Below are 17,368 nucleotides of genomic sequence, written 5' to 3'. Positions count from 1 at the left end.
TTTATTAGAACCAAAATGCCATGGGACTAGTCTTTGAGTTCTTCAGAACTCTTGGGGCACTTTCATATTAGACTTCTGAACTAATTTAAAAGGAGTTTTGAACTTCTGTTCCATTGACCTGAGCAGTGGTGGAAACTGCTTGGTTTCTCTCACCTTGATTAAGATATAATTGAAAGTGCTATGAAGTTTGTTTGTCTTTTGAGTTGCTGTGACTAGTCTCCCTATTAGAGGAAACTTTTTCCTCACCGTTCTTCCTAGTACCTGAGCTTCAAGATCTATAGAGGAATTGCTAGCTTGAGTTTGCAGTTGCCCTGTCAATAGCCCAGACAACATAAGCAGTGGTGAAATTGACAAGTGATTTGTCAATTCCCACCTTTTACTTCACAAGAAGTGAAGTGAAGCAAGAAGGCAAAGCATTAGGCTGTCTTATCCCTTGGTGTGGTGCAGGATTGATGGGATTTTGTTCCAGCATTTTCAATAGCTCAGTGATTTTTGCTCCTTATTTCTCAGCATTTCAAGTTGGCAGAGCTGAAGACAATCACAGATCACCTTCAAACTGCTTCTGAAGTTTTAGGGAGTGAAAGTAATGACATCGTGGAAGTGCTAGTAATTTAGTCAGGCATAATACTACGGAAAATGAGATAAGGGGAGAGCAAAAGATTTCAGATATTAAGCCAGATATTTCATCCTTAAGGTCTGCAGCTCAGAATTAGTTTCAAGGAGGATGTTGGATATTGAATGCATAGAGTTTTGAGTAGTGTTGGTATACCAACACTAGCATTCTCCTCTCCTCTCCTCTCCTCTCCTCTCCTCTCCTCTCCTCTCCTCTCCTCTCCTCTCCTCTCCTCTCCTCTCCTCTCCTCTCCTCTCCTCTCCTCTCCCCTCCCCTCCCCTCCCCTCCCCTCCCCATTTCTGAAAACAAAACAGATCTCCAGCCATGGGTGACACTGACATTCCTTGGCTAGCAGAAAGCAGAAATCAATGTGTTAAAAAAACAAACAAAACAAAACAAAAAGAACTGTATGGTATTTGCATTAAATGTACTGAGATTGTTGCATGTCACTTTTATATTATACTGATCTTTCCTAAGTAATATGCAACAGTCTCAATGCGTTTAATGCAAATACCATAAAGTTCGGGGGGGGGGGTTGTTTTGTTTTGTTTTTGTTTTTTGAACACATTGATTTCTGGTTTCTAAAATTAGTATTTTTGGCCAGTTCATTTGTAATTTCTTGCAAAATGGAACATTCTAATACTTTTAAAAATATTAATATAAAAACTAAAAGTACTCTTAGCAGATGTAATATTTAGTTCTGAACCTAAAATTTAAATATGGACATTAAATTAGCAACATCATTAATAATGATGTAGAGGATTCCATTTATTATACGGATTTTACAAGGATTACTTCCAATTATTTTATTTCTAATGCATTTTTTTCAGTATATGTTTGATATCTGAACTCTCTTCAGTAATCCAAAGCAAAGATACAAGTTTTTAAAAATCTTAATATAATTTTTATATCATGTGATTCTGAACAATTGTACATGTTTTTCTATTTAAAGTGTGTATATTTCTAAAGCTTGTTGTTTTTATTCCAGCTGTTAGCTACCTTGTGTGATAAAGTGAAATATAAATTGAACTAATAATTAATCATAATAAATGCTATGGGAAAATAGTTTCTATTAACTTAGGCAAAAACTGAGGTATTTTCATAAATAAATTGCTGTTCACAGTTTGCAGCACAGTTTCATATAAATTAAAATTGATTATCCTGTGGCCCTTCAGATATAGTTGGACTAATATTCTGATTATTTCTGTCAAGTTAATATCTACTGGAGTTTAAGGACACCCAAGAGGGCCATAACTTTGTATGCATATGTGAACCTTTTCTTCTGTTTCTCCACTCCATTTTCAACAAAAACAATTGTACTTGAATAAAATGTCCTAATCAGGAAGTTGCTGTCCCTTCAGCTATAGACCTTTGAGCAACTGCAAGTGTGGGAAAGTAATCAGAGTTTCATCAGTCCAGTTGTGCAAGATTCTAAGTATAGCTAGGTCAGTCCTCTTTTTCACTAGTGGCTAAGCTGGCTCCTTCCTTCCTTCCTTCCTTTTTTTTTTCTTTAGATTTTTTTATCCTCCCTTTATTATTTTTTTTATAAATAACCCAAGGCAGCGAACATACCTAATACTCCTTCCTCCTCTTATTTTCCCCACAACAACCCTGTGAGGTGAGTTGGGCTGAGAGAGGGTGACTGGGCCAAGGTCACCCAGCCGGCTTTCATGCCTAAGGTGGGACCAGAACTCACTGTCTCCTGCTTTCTAGCCTGGTGCCTTAACCATTACCCCAAACTGGCTCTCTTTGGTTGGTTGTAACTTCCTAGGTGCATATGGCTATTTTTCTTTTTCTTCCTCCCCATACCACTCAGTACAATAGCATAAAACATTGCTCTGGTTATGCTTATGTTCTATGAATGAAACGTACTGCATTTGTATATACATTTAGGAATCTATATATCATTTCCATTGTTTGAATATTCTACTTGAGTTCTTTCAGAAAGCTTTCTTTTTATTGTTTTGAATCTTCAAGCATTAGCAAGTTTTCTTATGACATCAGAGGGCAGAGTTGCCATGCTTTACCTGCAGTTGTTGGAATTCTAAGCCTAATACTGCAGCTTTGGAACATGATAAGATATATAGACATACAAAGCCTCATTGGGAAGTCATCTAGCATTATAAAGGGCAATTTCTAATCCATTAGGGGCCTTTCTCCAGTCTTACTAGGCAGCTTAACTGTTCATTAAGCGCAATATGGAATCTCATGATTTCTTGATACATTAGAGAGATTAAGGTTTTTCCCCACACAATGCAGAAAATAATTCATTGGTTTATAACTATATCCACTGTGTTGCAGCCCACACACTTTCTTGCAGTTTTAGCACAGAACAATTTCCTGTTCTCCACAAACTGAGGCTGAAAGTTGCAGTAGGAATCCAGAAATACTTCGCCAAATAGTCTGCTGCCATAACTAAGTAAACATTTTGTTCAAATTAGCTTCTATGATTATGCATATGAATTCTGACAGAAGCAGCCTCGGAAAAGGTTCCTCACTGATACATCAACTAACTGCAGATGTCTGCAGGTGTATTTAGGCAATCATGACTGAGTTTCAGATGGTGAACTTTTACAGCAGATTCTTTTCAGTAATGAATGGAATACACACAATACTTGAGACTTTCAGATCCAGGACATGTTTCTTAAACAGATGTTTCATCTTAGTTGCTTTTGTCATTCTTTATGTTCTGTAGAAATTATTTATTTTTCTTTTAAGAATTCTTCTGAACTTGAGTATATTTAATGTGTATCCCCCTGGCTGGTTACTGTGCACATTTGGTTTAGATTTATTTATATTTTGATCTTTTGTTATGCTTTCCATGTTGATTTTTGGACTGTTTTCTAAGATAAATAAAACAAGGTAGTCATTTAAATATCATTTTAAATGTGTGCATTAAGAAATATCTAAATCTATTCAGTTCATATTAAACTCTTAAGGAACACCATTTTTTGCAGTTATCTTTCAAAAACATTTTTTTCTTAGAATTATATACATTCAAGAAGCAACAGAGTAATTTATTTTTCTCTCTGTGCCTCAAGGTAGAGTTGCATGTTTCATAAAATGCATGGATATTGTCAAGTACAACAGCTTTATGTGAAGTGCATCTCTCTCCTGGAATATGAAAAATCATTACCTTGTGTTAAATTGGCTTGATAGAGATCTTAGTCTTCAAATGCCACTTAGCTTTGGTGCTTGACCACATTTTCATGCGTCTGTCCTTTTAAGTAATCTCCCCCCCCTAATATTTTAAGTTTTTAAGTGTATCTAAAGGTGTTTTTAAGGGTGTCAGAATGGAGTTGGCATGATTGGATTATTTATTATACTTGAAGTTCACGAATTAGTATTCTGTGTTGCTAAGAACATATCCAATGGTTTGGATGAATAGAGGCTTTGTTGACTTTAAAGACAGTATATTGAGCAGCCAAAGTGTAGTTTCCAAATGTGGATTCTATATTATCTTCAGAACTGAAGAAAACACTCCCATTTTAAACAAATCACCAAATACATCGTAAATGCTAATTTTTTCCTTCATGTTTTGCATAGCAAAGAGAAAATCCAAGAAGAGTTCATCCAAGAAAACCAGCTTAGACAAATAGTCTCTATGGTGGGCCTCCTGCCAGAGTTTTAGAATGCATTACTGAATGATTTACCTCAGATAACAGCCCTGGGTTTATAATTGTCTGGTCTCAAAATCTAAGATGGATGAAGCCTGGTTAGTTACTAAATTGGATGGGAGATTACTTAAGAATACATGGGCTGTAGACCGGAAGGGTGCCTTCCAAATTTTTCAACTGGGAAGTCAAAATACAGTCAGAAGAAGACAATGGTATACACTTCTATACTGTTTCCAAGGAAAAAAACATGGACAAGTCCATGAAGTCAATAGGAGACAAGTTGACTCAAAGGGAACTTATGTTTACTGAAATGTTTGTATGAAAATAGGTATCAGCTACACATTTTAACTTTGAGGTATTTTGGTTGGATCATTAGTAAATGAAAATTCATTGATTTCTTCTAAGTTACATTTTGTTTCCCGGTTTATAAATGACACATTTCTTTTTGGTTTTCAGTGATGCGGTGCTTCTGCAGTTACTGCAGTGTTTGACATCAGTAACGCTGTAATTTTACTTGCAGGATGTTTGATGTGGGGGGCCAGAGGTCTGAGAGAAAAAAGTGGATCCATTGCTTTGAAGGAGTTACAGCCATTATCTTCTGTGTTGCTCTTAGTGCCTATGACTTAGTTCTGGCTGAAGATGAAGAGATGGTAAGGAAACAATCATAAGAATAGATGAAGCTATCATATATCAAGTCAAATCACTAATCCGTTAAGCTTAGTATTTTCTACACTGATTTAGTAGTCACTCACTAGCCCATTAGGCAGGACTTTTTTCCCAAGCTCTTCCTAGAGATTCAATTGTCTGCATGCAAGGCAGGTACTGTATCTGACCTATTTATTTCTCAAATGTCTAGGCTGCCTAACTCCAAACTTATGAGTGGCTTCACAAGATTAAAAAGACAACAACATTATATATAAAGTGAACTTCATATAAAAGCACAACAATTGTCTCATGGACAACATAACATATTTCAATATCACCCCCCCCCCCAATTAAAATATGCCTTCCCAAAACATTCTAGTGCAAGCCCTTAGGAAAAATAGGTTTTTAGAGACTGCATAAGGGTGGGCAAGGTAGTGATCATATGGATCTCCTGGGGGATGCTGTTCCAAAAGGCAGGTGCTGTGGCAGAGAAGGACAGCTTCCTGGGTCCCTCTAGATGACTTTGTTTAATTGATGAGAGCCAAAGCAAGCTGACCCTCTTGGAGCAAACAGGATGGCCAGACACAATGGGAGACAGTATAGTTGTCTCTAGTTGCTAGGCCCTATGCCATGTAGGGCTTTATAGGTAATAACCAGCACCTTGAATTGCACCCAGAAGCCAACTGGCAACAGGGGCAGCTCATGTAGCAGGGCTGTTATATAGACATATTGAGGTTACTTATGACTGCTTGTTGCATTCTGTACCCACTGTAATACCCATGTCTTTTCAAGAGCAGTACCATGTAGAGCAGTCCCCCAGTCTTGCTTACAGTACTGTGTCAAAGGTGCCATGCTAGCTTCTTTAGGTTACAAATTGTTCCATTTTGCGAGGTGCTTCCAGATGGACAGTTCCTAGTACTACTAACCAAAAATTAATCTGGATTTTTTGTTTATTTTTTCCCCCTTTTGGGCTGTGTTGTGGGAAAGCATGGGAGAATTACAAATTGGATATGATGTCTGGTATGCTGTTAAAATTCCTTTAATGTGACTATGGTATGATAATTTTGAAAGCCCCCTGGGTCTCTTTCCTTAGAGGTACTGAAATGGACATGCACTTTTGTGTTGATCTCTACTATCATTAGATTTCTGCTACTTTTGGCCAACGGGATTTATTTTCTTTTGGAGTGTCAGACATTCACTGCATAAACTCACTGTAGAAAAGGATTTTTAAGTAAGGAATATTTGTAAATGAGAAATGCTTTATCTTGCCCTTTAATATGATGTCAGATATGCAAAGTTTTGTACATTAGAAAACCTTAAAATAGCAATGCCTAATTTATCTTTATGGAATTCATTGAAGAGTGCATGGGTTTTTAAAACTGCACTCATCACACATGAACTATAGGAAACCTGTGAACATTCTCTTGAGTATTTACTGGTTTGTTCAGTTTATATGCTGGCTTTCTACTCACATGAGTACTCAAGGCAGCTAACAAGAATTAAAATGAATTTTTTTTAATTAAAATTAATGCAATAAAATAATACTGTTCACATTTTGTTAATATACAGAAATAACAAAAAGGGTGCAAAAAAGATAAAACAAAGAGAAGAAAAGGACAAAAAGAAAAAGGACAAAATCATTTGGAACATGTAGAAAACAGTTACGTTTTAAAGCAACCATTATACCTTGAACATGCAGAATATTATTGGTCAGCCTTTCCATTTCATCAGTAGAGAGAACCAGTATATAAGCAAAGAGCAAAGACCTATCATCAGCCCATGCTTGATGATCCAGTAAATCCAGGGTGACACTATCTTTTCATGATAAAAAAGTAATATTTTTTGCTCTGCCCTGTATTTGTTAAAGCCATACTTCTTTACATAATGATAATTTTTAAACCATATTCCCCTTCCCCAAACCAGATTAAACCTACAGGTCTTCAACCAAAATGAGACGATAGTGGATGAAGCCTATACCATATGCCTAAGTATCCCCTTCATTGTTTTATGCTTCCAGCCTAATGAAGTTGGCAACCAGTCATTTTGAAACATTTTATGAGTTGTTCAATATACATAGGGAAAAGATCTTTTGTTGATTTAATCTCATCTTAACTTCATAAAATACACTTAATATTCTTGCTCTAAGTTCACTTCTTGGCTAAGAATGTTCCCTATCTTGACAGAATCGGATGCATGAAAGTATGAAGCTGTTTGATAGCATCTGTAATAACAAGTGGTTCACAGATACTTCCATCATTCTTTTCCTCAACAAGAAGGATCTTTTTGAGGAGAAGATCATCCACAGTCCTTTGACCATCTGCTTCCCAGAGTACGCAGGTAAACATTTCCTTCCCCCGACTCCAAATTTGCTGTATTAGCTCCACATCCTACATGGGATTAATCACTCAGGAACTGCTCAGTCTGGAGACATAGTTTAGTTTACGAATAAAGCTAACATTATCCTTTAGCTTGCATTAGAAAGAATGCCTCCTTCAGCCAGCTCCCACTCCCACCAGCAATTGTACTTGGGTTCACTATAACTGAAGAGCCATGTTAAAAAACAGTGTGTCCTCTGTACAGGTAGTCCTCGGTTAACAACGGTAATTGGGTCAGGAATTTCCATCACTAAGCAATGTCATAAAGCGCAACATCACGTGAGTGCATCGCTTAGCGATGGAAATTCTGGCACTCCCCGTTGCCATTGTTAAGCAAGGATCATGGGTCGTTAAGCGAGTCCCAGGTGGCTCACAAGCAGGCAGGTAAGGTGCAGTGTGAATGTGGTGGGGTCAGGATGGCTGCTGCCAGGTGGGGGAGGGTGCAGGCAACTTACTGGAACAACTTGCAACCTTCCCTCCCAGCTTCCCCATTGACTTTGCTTGTGGGAAGCCGGCAGGGAAGGTCACAAATGGCAATCACATGACCATGGAGCACTGCAACTAACATAAACGCAAGCCAGTTGCCAAGCTCCCAGATCGCGATCACATGACCTTGGGGATGCTGGAATGGCTGGAACTTCAAGAACTGGTTGTAAGTACCATTCATTTAGTACCATCGTGGTTGCTAAACAAGGACTACCTGTATTCACAAGTCATCCATAATACCAGTTACAGTAGTAAAGACTCTGAAGAGTAGCAAACTATTTAGGGAAAGGGAAACACACACATACAAACACACATGCGCGCACACAACAGGAACCTCCCCTGTTGTTCCTTCCTTTCTCCAAACATATTGTAAATGAGCAACCTCCACCTTCTCCTATTTGTTCAATAATTCAGGACAGAAGTGAAATCTTTCTTCATGTGCACATGGGGACTCCTGCTGTTTCTTTCTGTAATTTCTCTTTGAAAATGAGCCAAGGTTTATTAAAAATACTGAATTTATCCAGTATTTCAGTTCCTTTGGATTCTCTTGTGAATCCAAGATTTTTGAAAGAGTTGCTTACCTTCCATGTTCCAATCAGGATAACAGACATTTTCAGTATTGGAAATACAGCTGTTTCCTAATGCTTTACACCAATGATGTCTGAATAACTGACATTATTTCATTGAAACATAGGATGTATTTTTGATGTTGCAATTTACCATGTATTTCCCACAGTATATGGAACAATCCAACAACCATCACATTTCTCATTTCTGACTTAAAGCTTTTCCCTGTGGAAGAATGGAAAGTAATTGTGATACACAATGGTAATGTAATTGGGCAAAAGAAATGCACTCCATGCTTCTGATGACGTGAGCTGTGCATCACAAAAGCTTATGTAGTTTAACAAAATGTGTTAAATTTGAAAAGGTGCTGGCAGGGTCCTCCTGATTTTGGACACCATAGAAAAATAACTTAACTCTCCTACCGCAGTGTGTTGAAATTGCCATGTAAAATAATTGTGTTCAGCTAGTCAGATCTGAAGAAGAAAAGATGCTTGGCAGAGAGGATGGATGTGCTCACTGCACCTGTCAACACCTCCTTAAAGAAACTGTACCTGTTCCTGGTCTTGCACAGTAGCCACATGGTGCGACACTTTTGTTGTACCCTATTGGCACCTTCTTAATTCAAAGATGTATTTTCCTGTGGACTGTGCAGCTTCCAAATCTTATTGTTGATATTACAGATGTCACATTTTATTTCTTTGTGGACAATTATGATGGCACTATTCTATAAGTATGATGAAAATACAGCTAGCAGTGCTCCCACTCAGTCTTATTTCTAGGACCTCAAACATAGTGTTCCCATATACAACTCTGCCTTGTATCTACAACATTACTACTTTTCAAGCACATTTTGTTGCTGGAAATGCTATGAAGCTTGATGATGCAGCTGTAATTATATCTATAATCAGTGAGAATAATATTGAGGAAAAAGTTCTTGGATAGAGAGATGTTCAAAGTACACTTCCGTCAATTCAGAAGTTCCCATGCAATTAATGATAAAGAAGATAACAGCAGCAAACTTCGTTTATTGCTAAAGACTTCAGTCCAGATGCAGGGTATGCATCCAATAATGTTGAGAATTCTGTAAAGAAAAGGAAAATTATTAAGGGAGGACTTACTGATATTTTGTCAGATATTACAACAGCCAAGATGCTACATGCAGCTGAAGAAGAATTTCATGGGATAATTCCACTAGAAGATCTTCTCATGAAACTGTGTCAGAGATGGAAGAACACTGAGAATGGGAAGGGGGAATTAATGGAGAGAGGACAATGAGCAAACATGTTTCCATGAACAAATTCAGAATGACAGTACATTGAACTCAGCCAAGCCAAACCAAGCCAAATAGTAACACTGGTAATCAATAGTAGTCAACAAGTTGTTAATTATACTTGTAAACACATGTGCTTTTGATTTGTAAATAATCTTTATATTATACTGTGATAGTGAGAAATAAAAGGAATTTGTTGTTAGCACTAATGAATTCGTTCTGAGCAAATTAATAAAAAGACATTATTTGAAAGGGTAACTATGGAGACTATTTATCTGTGGAGATATTATAATTGTGAAACTTCCTCCAAAATTTCCAAGCGCAAAAGAAAACAGCAACTGCTACTCTGAAAAGAAATCTTGCAGAAGAAGGCCAATTATTTTGTAATGGTGTGAGAGCCAGAACTCCAAGTATGTACAGCCCTTATCTATGTATAGAAGATAATGTGTTCCACAGATTAAGGGAACACTAACCCTGGTAAAATTCAGCAAAATTATGTATAAACTTCAAGATGGTACTGGGTGAAGAATCAGTTAGCCCAAATGCAGTGGGGCATGGCATGTTGTTGAAAGCATGAGAACCTATGGAAGGAATACATCAATCTAAATATGAATGAAGTAACATCAAATGAAAGCAGAATAGTCATTTGCCATCTGCAGATTTACAGTGCATAAGAACATATAAGTGTGGAAATACAGTGTTAACAAGTTATTGAACTCTTTATCCTATAGATTTTGATTAGAAGACCTGGAGTGGGGGAAGAATATTGTAGATCATCCTTCCACAATTCATTGTGCTTTGATATCTGTAACACCCATAATCCCCACCCATGTGTGACATTTAGCTATCATGATGGTAGATTACAGGAGTTACAGTTCAAACACACTTGGCAAGTAACTATTTCAGGAAGGGCTGTTTCTGCCTAAGAACAAAATTGCATAATACTCTGACTTCCTTTCTGTTAGCATGTGCATTTTTGGACAGAAAGCTTTTCCTGCTCGCATTAATATCTCTCTCCAGATCTTTTTATTTATTTATTGCAGGTGTTTCTATGTCACCCAGCTTAAACTGGCTTTTGAATGGTATCTTCTCTTAATCAATTTCAGTGCAATTAAAAGCAGCACTTATCAACGATACTCTGTTACTCCACAACTTACATACTGGACTTCTTGAACATACAGAGTTCTTGGTAATGGAAATTGCTGGCATGTGCATGAAACAAAAATATGTTTTGTTTAAAACTCAAAAATTGAGACACCAAAGTTGTACATTGTTATCCTATCAATTTATCTGCAGAACATCAGAAGCAGAAGTTGGCATTAAAATTGCTGGAGGACACATTAGTAACATTAGACATGCTAATGATATCACTTTGGGGCCTGGCAGTAAGGAAAACTTAAGGAATCATTTGTTGAAAATAAAGGTCAGCAGTGCAAAAGCTGGTCTGATGCTCAGTAATAAAAGAATTAAGTTTATGTCAGCTTCTAACACCAACCCAGTTCAAATAGGCAGTGAAGGATGTACTGAAAGTGGTAACAGACTTTATCTTCCTGGACTCAAAAATCCATAGGGTTGGAGATTGTAATCATGAAATAAAGATGTGTCTGCTTCTTGGGAGAAAGCCTATGACAAATATAGACCAAAAAAAGTATAGTGACATCACAGGTATATGTCGTCAAGGCCATGGTCTTTACAGTTGTAAAACGTGGTCGTGGAAACTGAACCATCAGAAAGGCTACATGAAGAAGAATTGATACATTTTAACTAGTATGCTCGAGTACATTGTTGAGAGTACCCTGGACAACAATAAAAATAAGTCATTCAGTATTACTTGAAGTAAAATTAGACTGTTCCTCGAAAACACTAAAATGAAGATAAACATTAATATTTGGAGCACATACTGCAGAAGCAAGAAGTGTTAGAGAGCCACAATGCCTGAAAAATCAAAGTAAATAGAAGAAAAAGAGAAGACAAGATGGCTGGATACTGTTATTGATACCATGAGCATGAGTTCACAAGAACTCAAAGCAGTTACTGACAGATCATCCTGGGAAACTATTGTCCATCAGATCATTGAAGCATTGAAATTTACTGAACACTAACATAGTACCCTAGAAGGAACGTGTCAGTTATTCACTTTTGAAGCAGGGGAAAACAAAGCTAGAGGTTATGGAGTTTGTAGAGTTTGTACAAAACTTGGTCTAGGCTTTGTGTGAATATAGCAACATTGATTTTTAGGCATTTCCCTTGAACCCTAAAATGTTCATATCCCTTAACTATGGAGATACAAAAGCTAAACTTAGTAGAACAAAATGGTGCAAAATGGCATAGGTTTTGAGCGGAACCAAATTGTGGAATGTATAGTTAAAACATCTGGTTCTTCTTTCCATGGAAGAAGAATGAAATAACAGAAAAGACTTTTCCATACTATATCAGAAGTGAGAAAAGTCCTCATTTATAGTTGAAATCACCCAGAAAGATCAGAGTGAGGTTGTTGAACTGATCAAATACACCCTTAGTTTGTAAGGCAATCTGACAATCACCCTGATATTTACAGTATATTTGAGACAACATACTATAAAGGATTTTCATTAGTAGCATGTGTTACTCTGCTACATCTCTAACTGCATCTTACTTCAGAAGAGGTTTTATTCCAATATGTTCAGTTTTCTTAAGGTATTTATTTTTACTCAATGAAAAGATTAGCTGGATTGCATACACTGTGGTTACTTTCCAGTAATATATTGGTAAAGTGATATTGCAAATGTTTGTTATCTTCATGTTGTTGTATAGTAGATTGTGACCACTGCCCTGCGATGATCACTGATGGCATAGCAACAGTAGTAATCTACATATGCAAGCTGTGCATATGCTTTGATTTTGGATAAAACGTCTGTTTCTGTTTGCTGGAGGATAGCCTTGTGTGGACATATGTAAACATTGTGTTTATACTGTTAGGTTCCTAAGAGGTAGCTATGCAAACAGTTCTGAAAATTAAAAAAAAACAAAAGAGTCTTGTAATTGTCTTAAAACTTACCTGATTAATTGTGGCATGTAAAGCTTTGGTACAATAAATATTTTAATATTTTAAATGATGCAGGGTTCCCTTTTGATAGGTTTGCATGGTATTAAGATTTTTTTTTATAATTAGGATGTACCATTTTGGTAGCTAGTTGAAGTCATTTTTCTTTGCTGATATTCAGCTGCAGTGAGAACTTAGCCCTGGTTTTATAGCTATTAAAGTGTAGAAAATGAATGTAAAGGAGCAGTACCACATTCCAGATACTATGTTGTATACACTATCTGATTAGATGCCATTCTTCCCTCCCTCCTCCCCATTTTTTGATGCTTTCCAAGATTCTAGTCAATCTATAGCTCAAGAAAGCAAGCAAAACGAGAATGTTTAATTTCCACATTAGCAGCCTCCACCACTTCTTTTTAAATTTAAGGCAGCTGATAAGAACCAGCATGCAGGTTTATGTAGAACATTCTAGCATAATCAGTGTTATAGATCTGGACTCTTTAATTTCTGCCTTTACAGCTGGAGAAAAACATCACAGGATAGCCTGGGACAATACGTGATTGAGTATTTTGGGTATTTTCTTCTTTCTTTTCAAATGGTTGGGAGGTTAGATAGCTTAATGAAAGGTAATGGGTTAATTATCAGCTCTGTAAAAAAAAAGTCTCAAATGGATTTGTTTTTTTCTAAAAATGCAATACATATAACAGCTGGGTAGGGAATTTGTAGTAAATTATTTCTCTCTTAAGGCCAGTTTAATTTCCTTCTCCTGTGCAGAGAGATTGTGTGTTAACCCCAGGTCTGATAGTTATGTTCATTTTAAGGTCAGTTTCCTTGATGTGACTAAGCTTTGTTGCTCTGAGCTCCATTGAAAGGAGCCAGCAAGATGCCATGTTTCCTTTCGTTCCCTTCCTTTCTGCAAATTAGTTTTGTTCTACATTTATCTAGTTGCTAACTCAATATCTGGCAGAGGAGGAGAACAGATCTTTTTCAGAGCTGGAGAATCTCTCTTAAGTTTTTCATAGCAATTCTTATAATTTGCTTTCTGCTTAACCTGATACTGTTTATGTGGGTTGAGGATGGTTCTTGACTTTTTTTAGCAAATGTACTGCTTTTTTAAGGATCCAACCGGTGCACCTAGTTATGGTGTAATAATGTTTCTAATCATTGCTCTTTCTCTCCCTCCTTCTCAGGGGCCAACAAATATGATGAAGCTGCAGGCTATATTCAGAACAAGTTTGAGGAGCTGAACAAGAGAAAAGACACCAAGGAGATCTACACCCATTTCACTTGTGCCACTGATACCAAGAATGTGCAGTTTGTCTTTGATGCTGTCACTGATGTCATCATCAAAAACAACCTGAAGGACTGTGGGCTCTTTTAGCTCTTCAGATGGCATCTACTGAGGAACATAGAAAGGTGAGGCATTGTTAGAATAACAAGACAATTTACAGCTACTTGTGATGAATAATCACACTTGCGTATTTTAAAACACAGGTAGTATGCCAGTTTCCTAAAAGCAAGACTTGGAAGCATTTATCTGAAGTGTCTCATTTCAGGGAATATGCAAGTCTAGTTGGGTAAAAGGGAGTAATATTTTCCATTTCACAAGGTGGAGTAGAACCACTGTCATTGATATTCATTGAATGTAAAAATATGCAGTAGAGATTATGACTTTCTGGATATAATGTGGGTTTCCATATCTGACAGAGCACACTGTCAAAATCTAGCTGTTATCTGGGTAGTGTTATTATTAATGTTGAAATTAGCCCATAAATAACAATATACAGCCAATATATATATAGTTTCAGCCCTGTTTTAATATTGCTTATACTGAATTGTCCAAACTACTATGAATTCTTGCAAGAACCTCAAAATCATTTTGAAAGCAAAGCAGTGAAGGGTTGGATTCAGGGTCCCAGGTAACATTAGCAACTATTTTTTACTTCAGGGACTAAATAAGATTATATATGCAGGGCAGGCTGAATGCCATACTGAACTGAGCACTGATGTGTTTATACCATTTACCTTACAGATATTATGTTCTCTTGCTTACACAAGTAGGATATAGCAGATCACTTTGGTTCTAAACCTTATTTTGAATGCTATTAGGAATATGCAAAACATTACGTTTTTGGAACCAAGCATTCCAGGAGAAAATAATTCCTCCAAACCAAACTGATCCACTCATTCCAGGCAGTTTTCTGGAAGTTTCCAGGTGTAGTTGAATCACTTCCCTTTCTGGAAAATGTCCTTCCAGGAGACTGCTGGAGAACAACTGGATTGGCTTAGTCCACATTGAAACAGAACTTTCTGGTGTCCCCAGAATGTCTCTAAATACAAAGTTTTGTACATTCCAGTGTCTTCGGTAAGTTTGTATATTGACTTCTTTCTTCTCTTCCCACTGCAGGATTACTTGAACCGCTCCATATGAGGAAGAGGCTGGTGTTGATGAAGGGAGGACTGCACCATTTAACAACTTCTGCTTCTTAAGTTTTGTTTCATTCCTTTAAATTTTCCTAATGATGAGACTTTGGCAATTCTTCCTGTCCAAAGGACAGGGTCCATTGCTTCCCCTGCTCTGTGCTGTCTAGATGCCTCCTGCAGGCCATTTGTCTTCTCCCTATGCCCACAAAGCCTTACTAAAGTACCAATGATTGGTGACTTGCCATAGTTGTAACAATTCCATATATGCCCTTTTTTCCCTCTTCCTTTAACTGAAATACAGATGGTAGCAAGTCAGAGGGCTTTGGATATGTTTGCCATGTTCTTTACCTTATTTTTTAAGATACAAGGTGGGGTTTGGGGGTGGTTTTTTGTTTTGCTTTGTTTTTGTCCAAGCAACTTTCTGTCTGGCCCTGCCAAAGCAATCTACAGTCCATATGTTTTTTTACCTTCCATCAAGTGGAGCTCTTGCCATGGAGCAAGTTTTTCAGCTCCTACCTCTGTAATTTGCACAGACCAGCAAGAAAACAAAAACATTCCTTAAGAGTCAATTAGTGCAGGAAAAGCTGGTCTATTGTTTTATAAGAAACCCTTTTTAAAAAAAACGTATTTAAAATGTCAAGTAGTAAACGGTTGAGTTGCCCAGTATGAGCTCATCTTCTCTAGTAAATTTGTGCCTTGAGGGTGTCTGTATGTTTACATCTGTTCCTTAGTTTGCTTCAACGTGTATTGTGTTTAGAATAGAATGCAGTGGGTTCCCCTGTTTTCCAGCCCTTCTCTCCCTTTTTTGCTGTGGACCAGGCCAAGCTTTTTATGAGGGGGCAGTGCCCATGCATTTAAAACATGTTTCTTCCTGGCCACAGAATTAGGTTCCTAAGGGCTAAGATTCCACTAAGCAATGTCAACTTCTTTCCATTCCTTTGTGCCCCACCCCAGGGCCTGAGGGTGCACCTGAGGTTGCTGTAATGTCAGGTCTATTTTAATGTATTTTCTTAGCTCTAACTGTAGTGTCAGTTGAAGAAACACTGCTGTATGTAAGCGGTCCTGCCTGCTGTGCAGTTGATGGGCACTGGGCCATTAGTAACCGTCAGACGCAGCCTAGCTTTTATCACGTTTTACCAAATTGTTCACATGGTTTGAAATAATAAAAAGTAGAAAGAAAGCCTTGTTTGAACTGTGTTGCTTTTGTTGCACCATCCCAAACAGATTTGAGCACACCACTAATTAATGGTGGGTTTTTATGACTAGATGATTTTCCTTTGCTCATGATACAGATTTGTTAGCTTCTCCTAGACTTTTTTTTTTCTAAACATGGAAATGTTTTGGACTACAACCACAACAGCATTGGGAGCTGTAGTCCAAAACACCTAAAAAACGCTACGTTGTATATACTCACACTACAGAATGGAAATGTCTCTGTTTTGGGAACATGCTATTGTTTACTCCGTAAGTGTGGTCTTTCTAAAAGGTTTTGTGGCCTGGGTGAGTGCTTGTTTTTTCCAGGGTATGTAAACTTGAGCAGAATTCCCTATAAGGCTGAAAGGTAAAATGTAAGTTGTGAATAATAATTAAATACAGGAAAAAGGAAATGTGTTATAATCTTCAAATATAGTCTTCTCTTAAATACATACAGAGACACATTCTGTGGCATACGTTCCTCATCATCATTTCAGTTTATAATCTTGACAGGCCAAAGGAGCCATGTGTAAGGAAACACTGAAGAATGTACAGGAACCTCCCATCTGCTCCAATGAAGTGATGACCTTTGGAGAACACCTATTAGCTGCAGGGCATCCAGCATACTGTTGGCTATCTCTCCTTGCTAGGACTGGTGGGAGGCATTAAGAGAAGTGTCCTTGCCTATCACAACAAACGAGAACCTTTCCTAGGTGTTTTTCAAGAAAACCATTCACGATTTCAGTTGTTTAAGACTTAAGCCTGAAAATACAGAAAATCAGTAGTAAAGATGATCAAGATCGTTCCTGCTGTTTCTTCTTTTGGGAAAATGTTCACAATGCACACATAGTTTGGTAAGAGATAAAGGGAGACTTCAGAAAAAGCTGCCGTAATAATGCATTTTATCAGATGCTATGGAAGATGAAAAAGCAAATGTATGCATTTTCCAACAATATGCATATCATCCAAGTTTTCTTGGATGGTGCAAGTATTACATTAAACAGGTGTAACACCCAAATTGAAATATACCTACTGATACAGAAATGCATGAAATAGTATACTGACATCTATATTATCCATGACATTATTTGAAGACAACACATATTAGCTATATACAAAACTTGTAGCTGGTTCTGGTTGTTTGAACATGTTTTT

The 17,368-nt window shown here is 37.3% G+C and overlaps 1 protein-coding gene across 1 annotated transcript in view; it reads left to right on the top strand.

Moving 5' to 3' along the window:
• Positions 1 to 16,199, top strand: part of GNAI2 (G protein subunit alpha i2) — a 121,095-nt gene extending 104,896 nt beyond the window's left edge. The window contains exons 6-9 of the mRNA XM_088133999.1: positions 4,751 to 4,880; positions 7,059 to 7,212; positions 13,786 to 14,011; positions 15,003 to 16,199. Of these exons, the coding sequence (XP_087990125.1) occupies positions 4,751 to 4,880; positions 7,059 to 7,212; positions 13,786 to 13,976 (475 nt within the window). The 3' untranslated portion in view covers positions 13,977 to 14,011; positions 15,003 to 16,199. The remainder of the gene's footprint in view (positions 1 to 4,750; positions 4,881 to 7,058; positions 7,213 to 13,785; positions 14,012 to 15,002) is intronic.
• The last annotated feature ends 1,169 nt before the right edge of the window (positions 16,200 to 17,368 follow it).

The sequence above is a fragment of the Python bivittatus genome, unplaced genomic scaffold, assembly GCF_059951505.1.
Source record: "Python bivittatus isolate LINGU-HERP-01145 unplaced genomic scaffold, Pbiv_v1 ctg000080_np1212, whole genome shotgun sequence".
Lineage (NCBI taxonomy): Eukaryota > Metazoa > Chordata > Lepidosauria > Squamata > Pythonidae > Python > Python bivittatus.
Note: the sequence above shows the minus strand (reverse complement) of the source record. Positions and strands in the feature narration are given on the sequence as shown.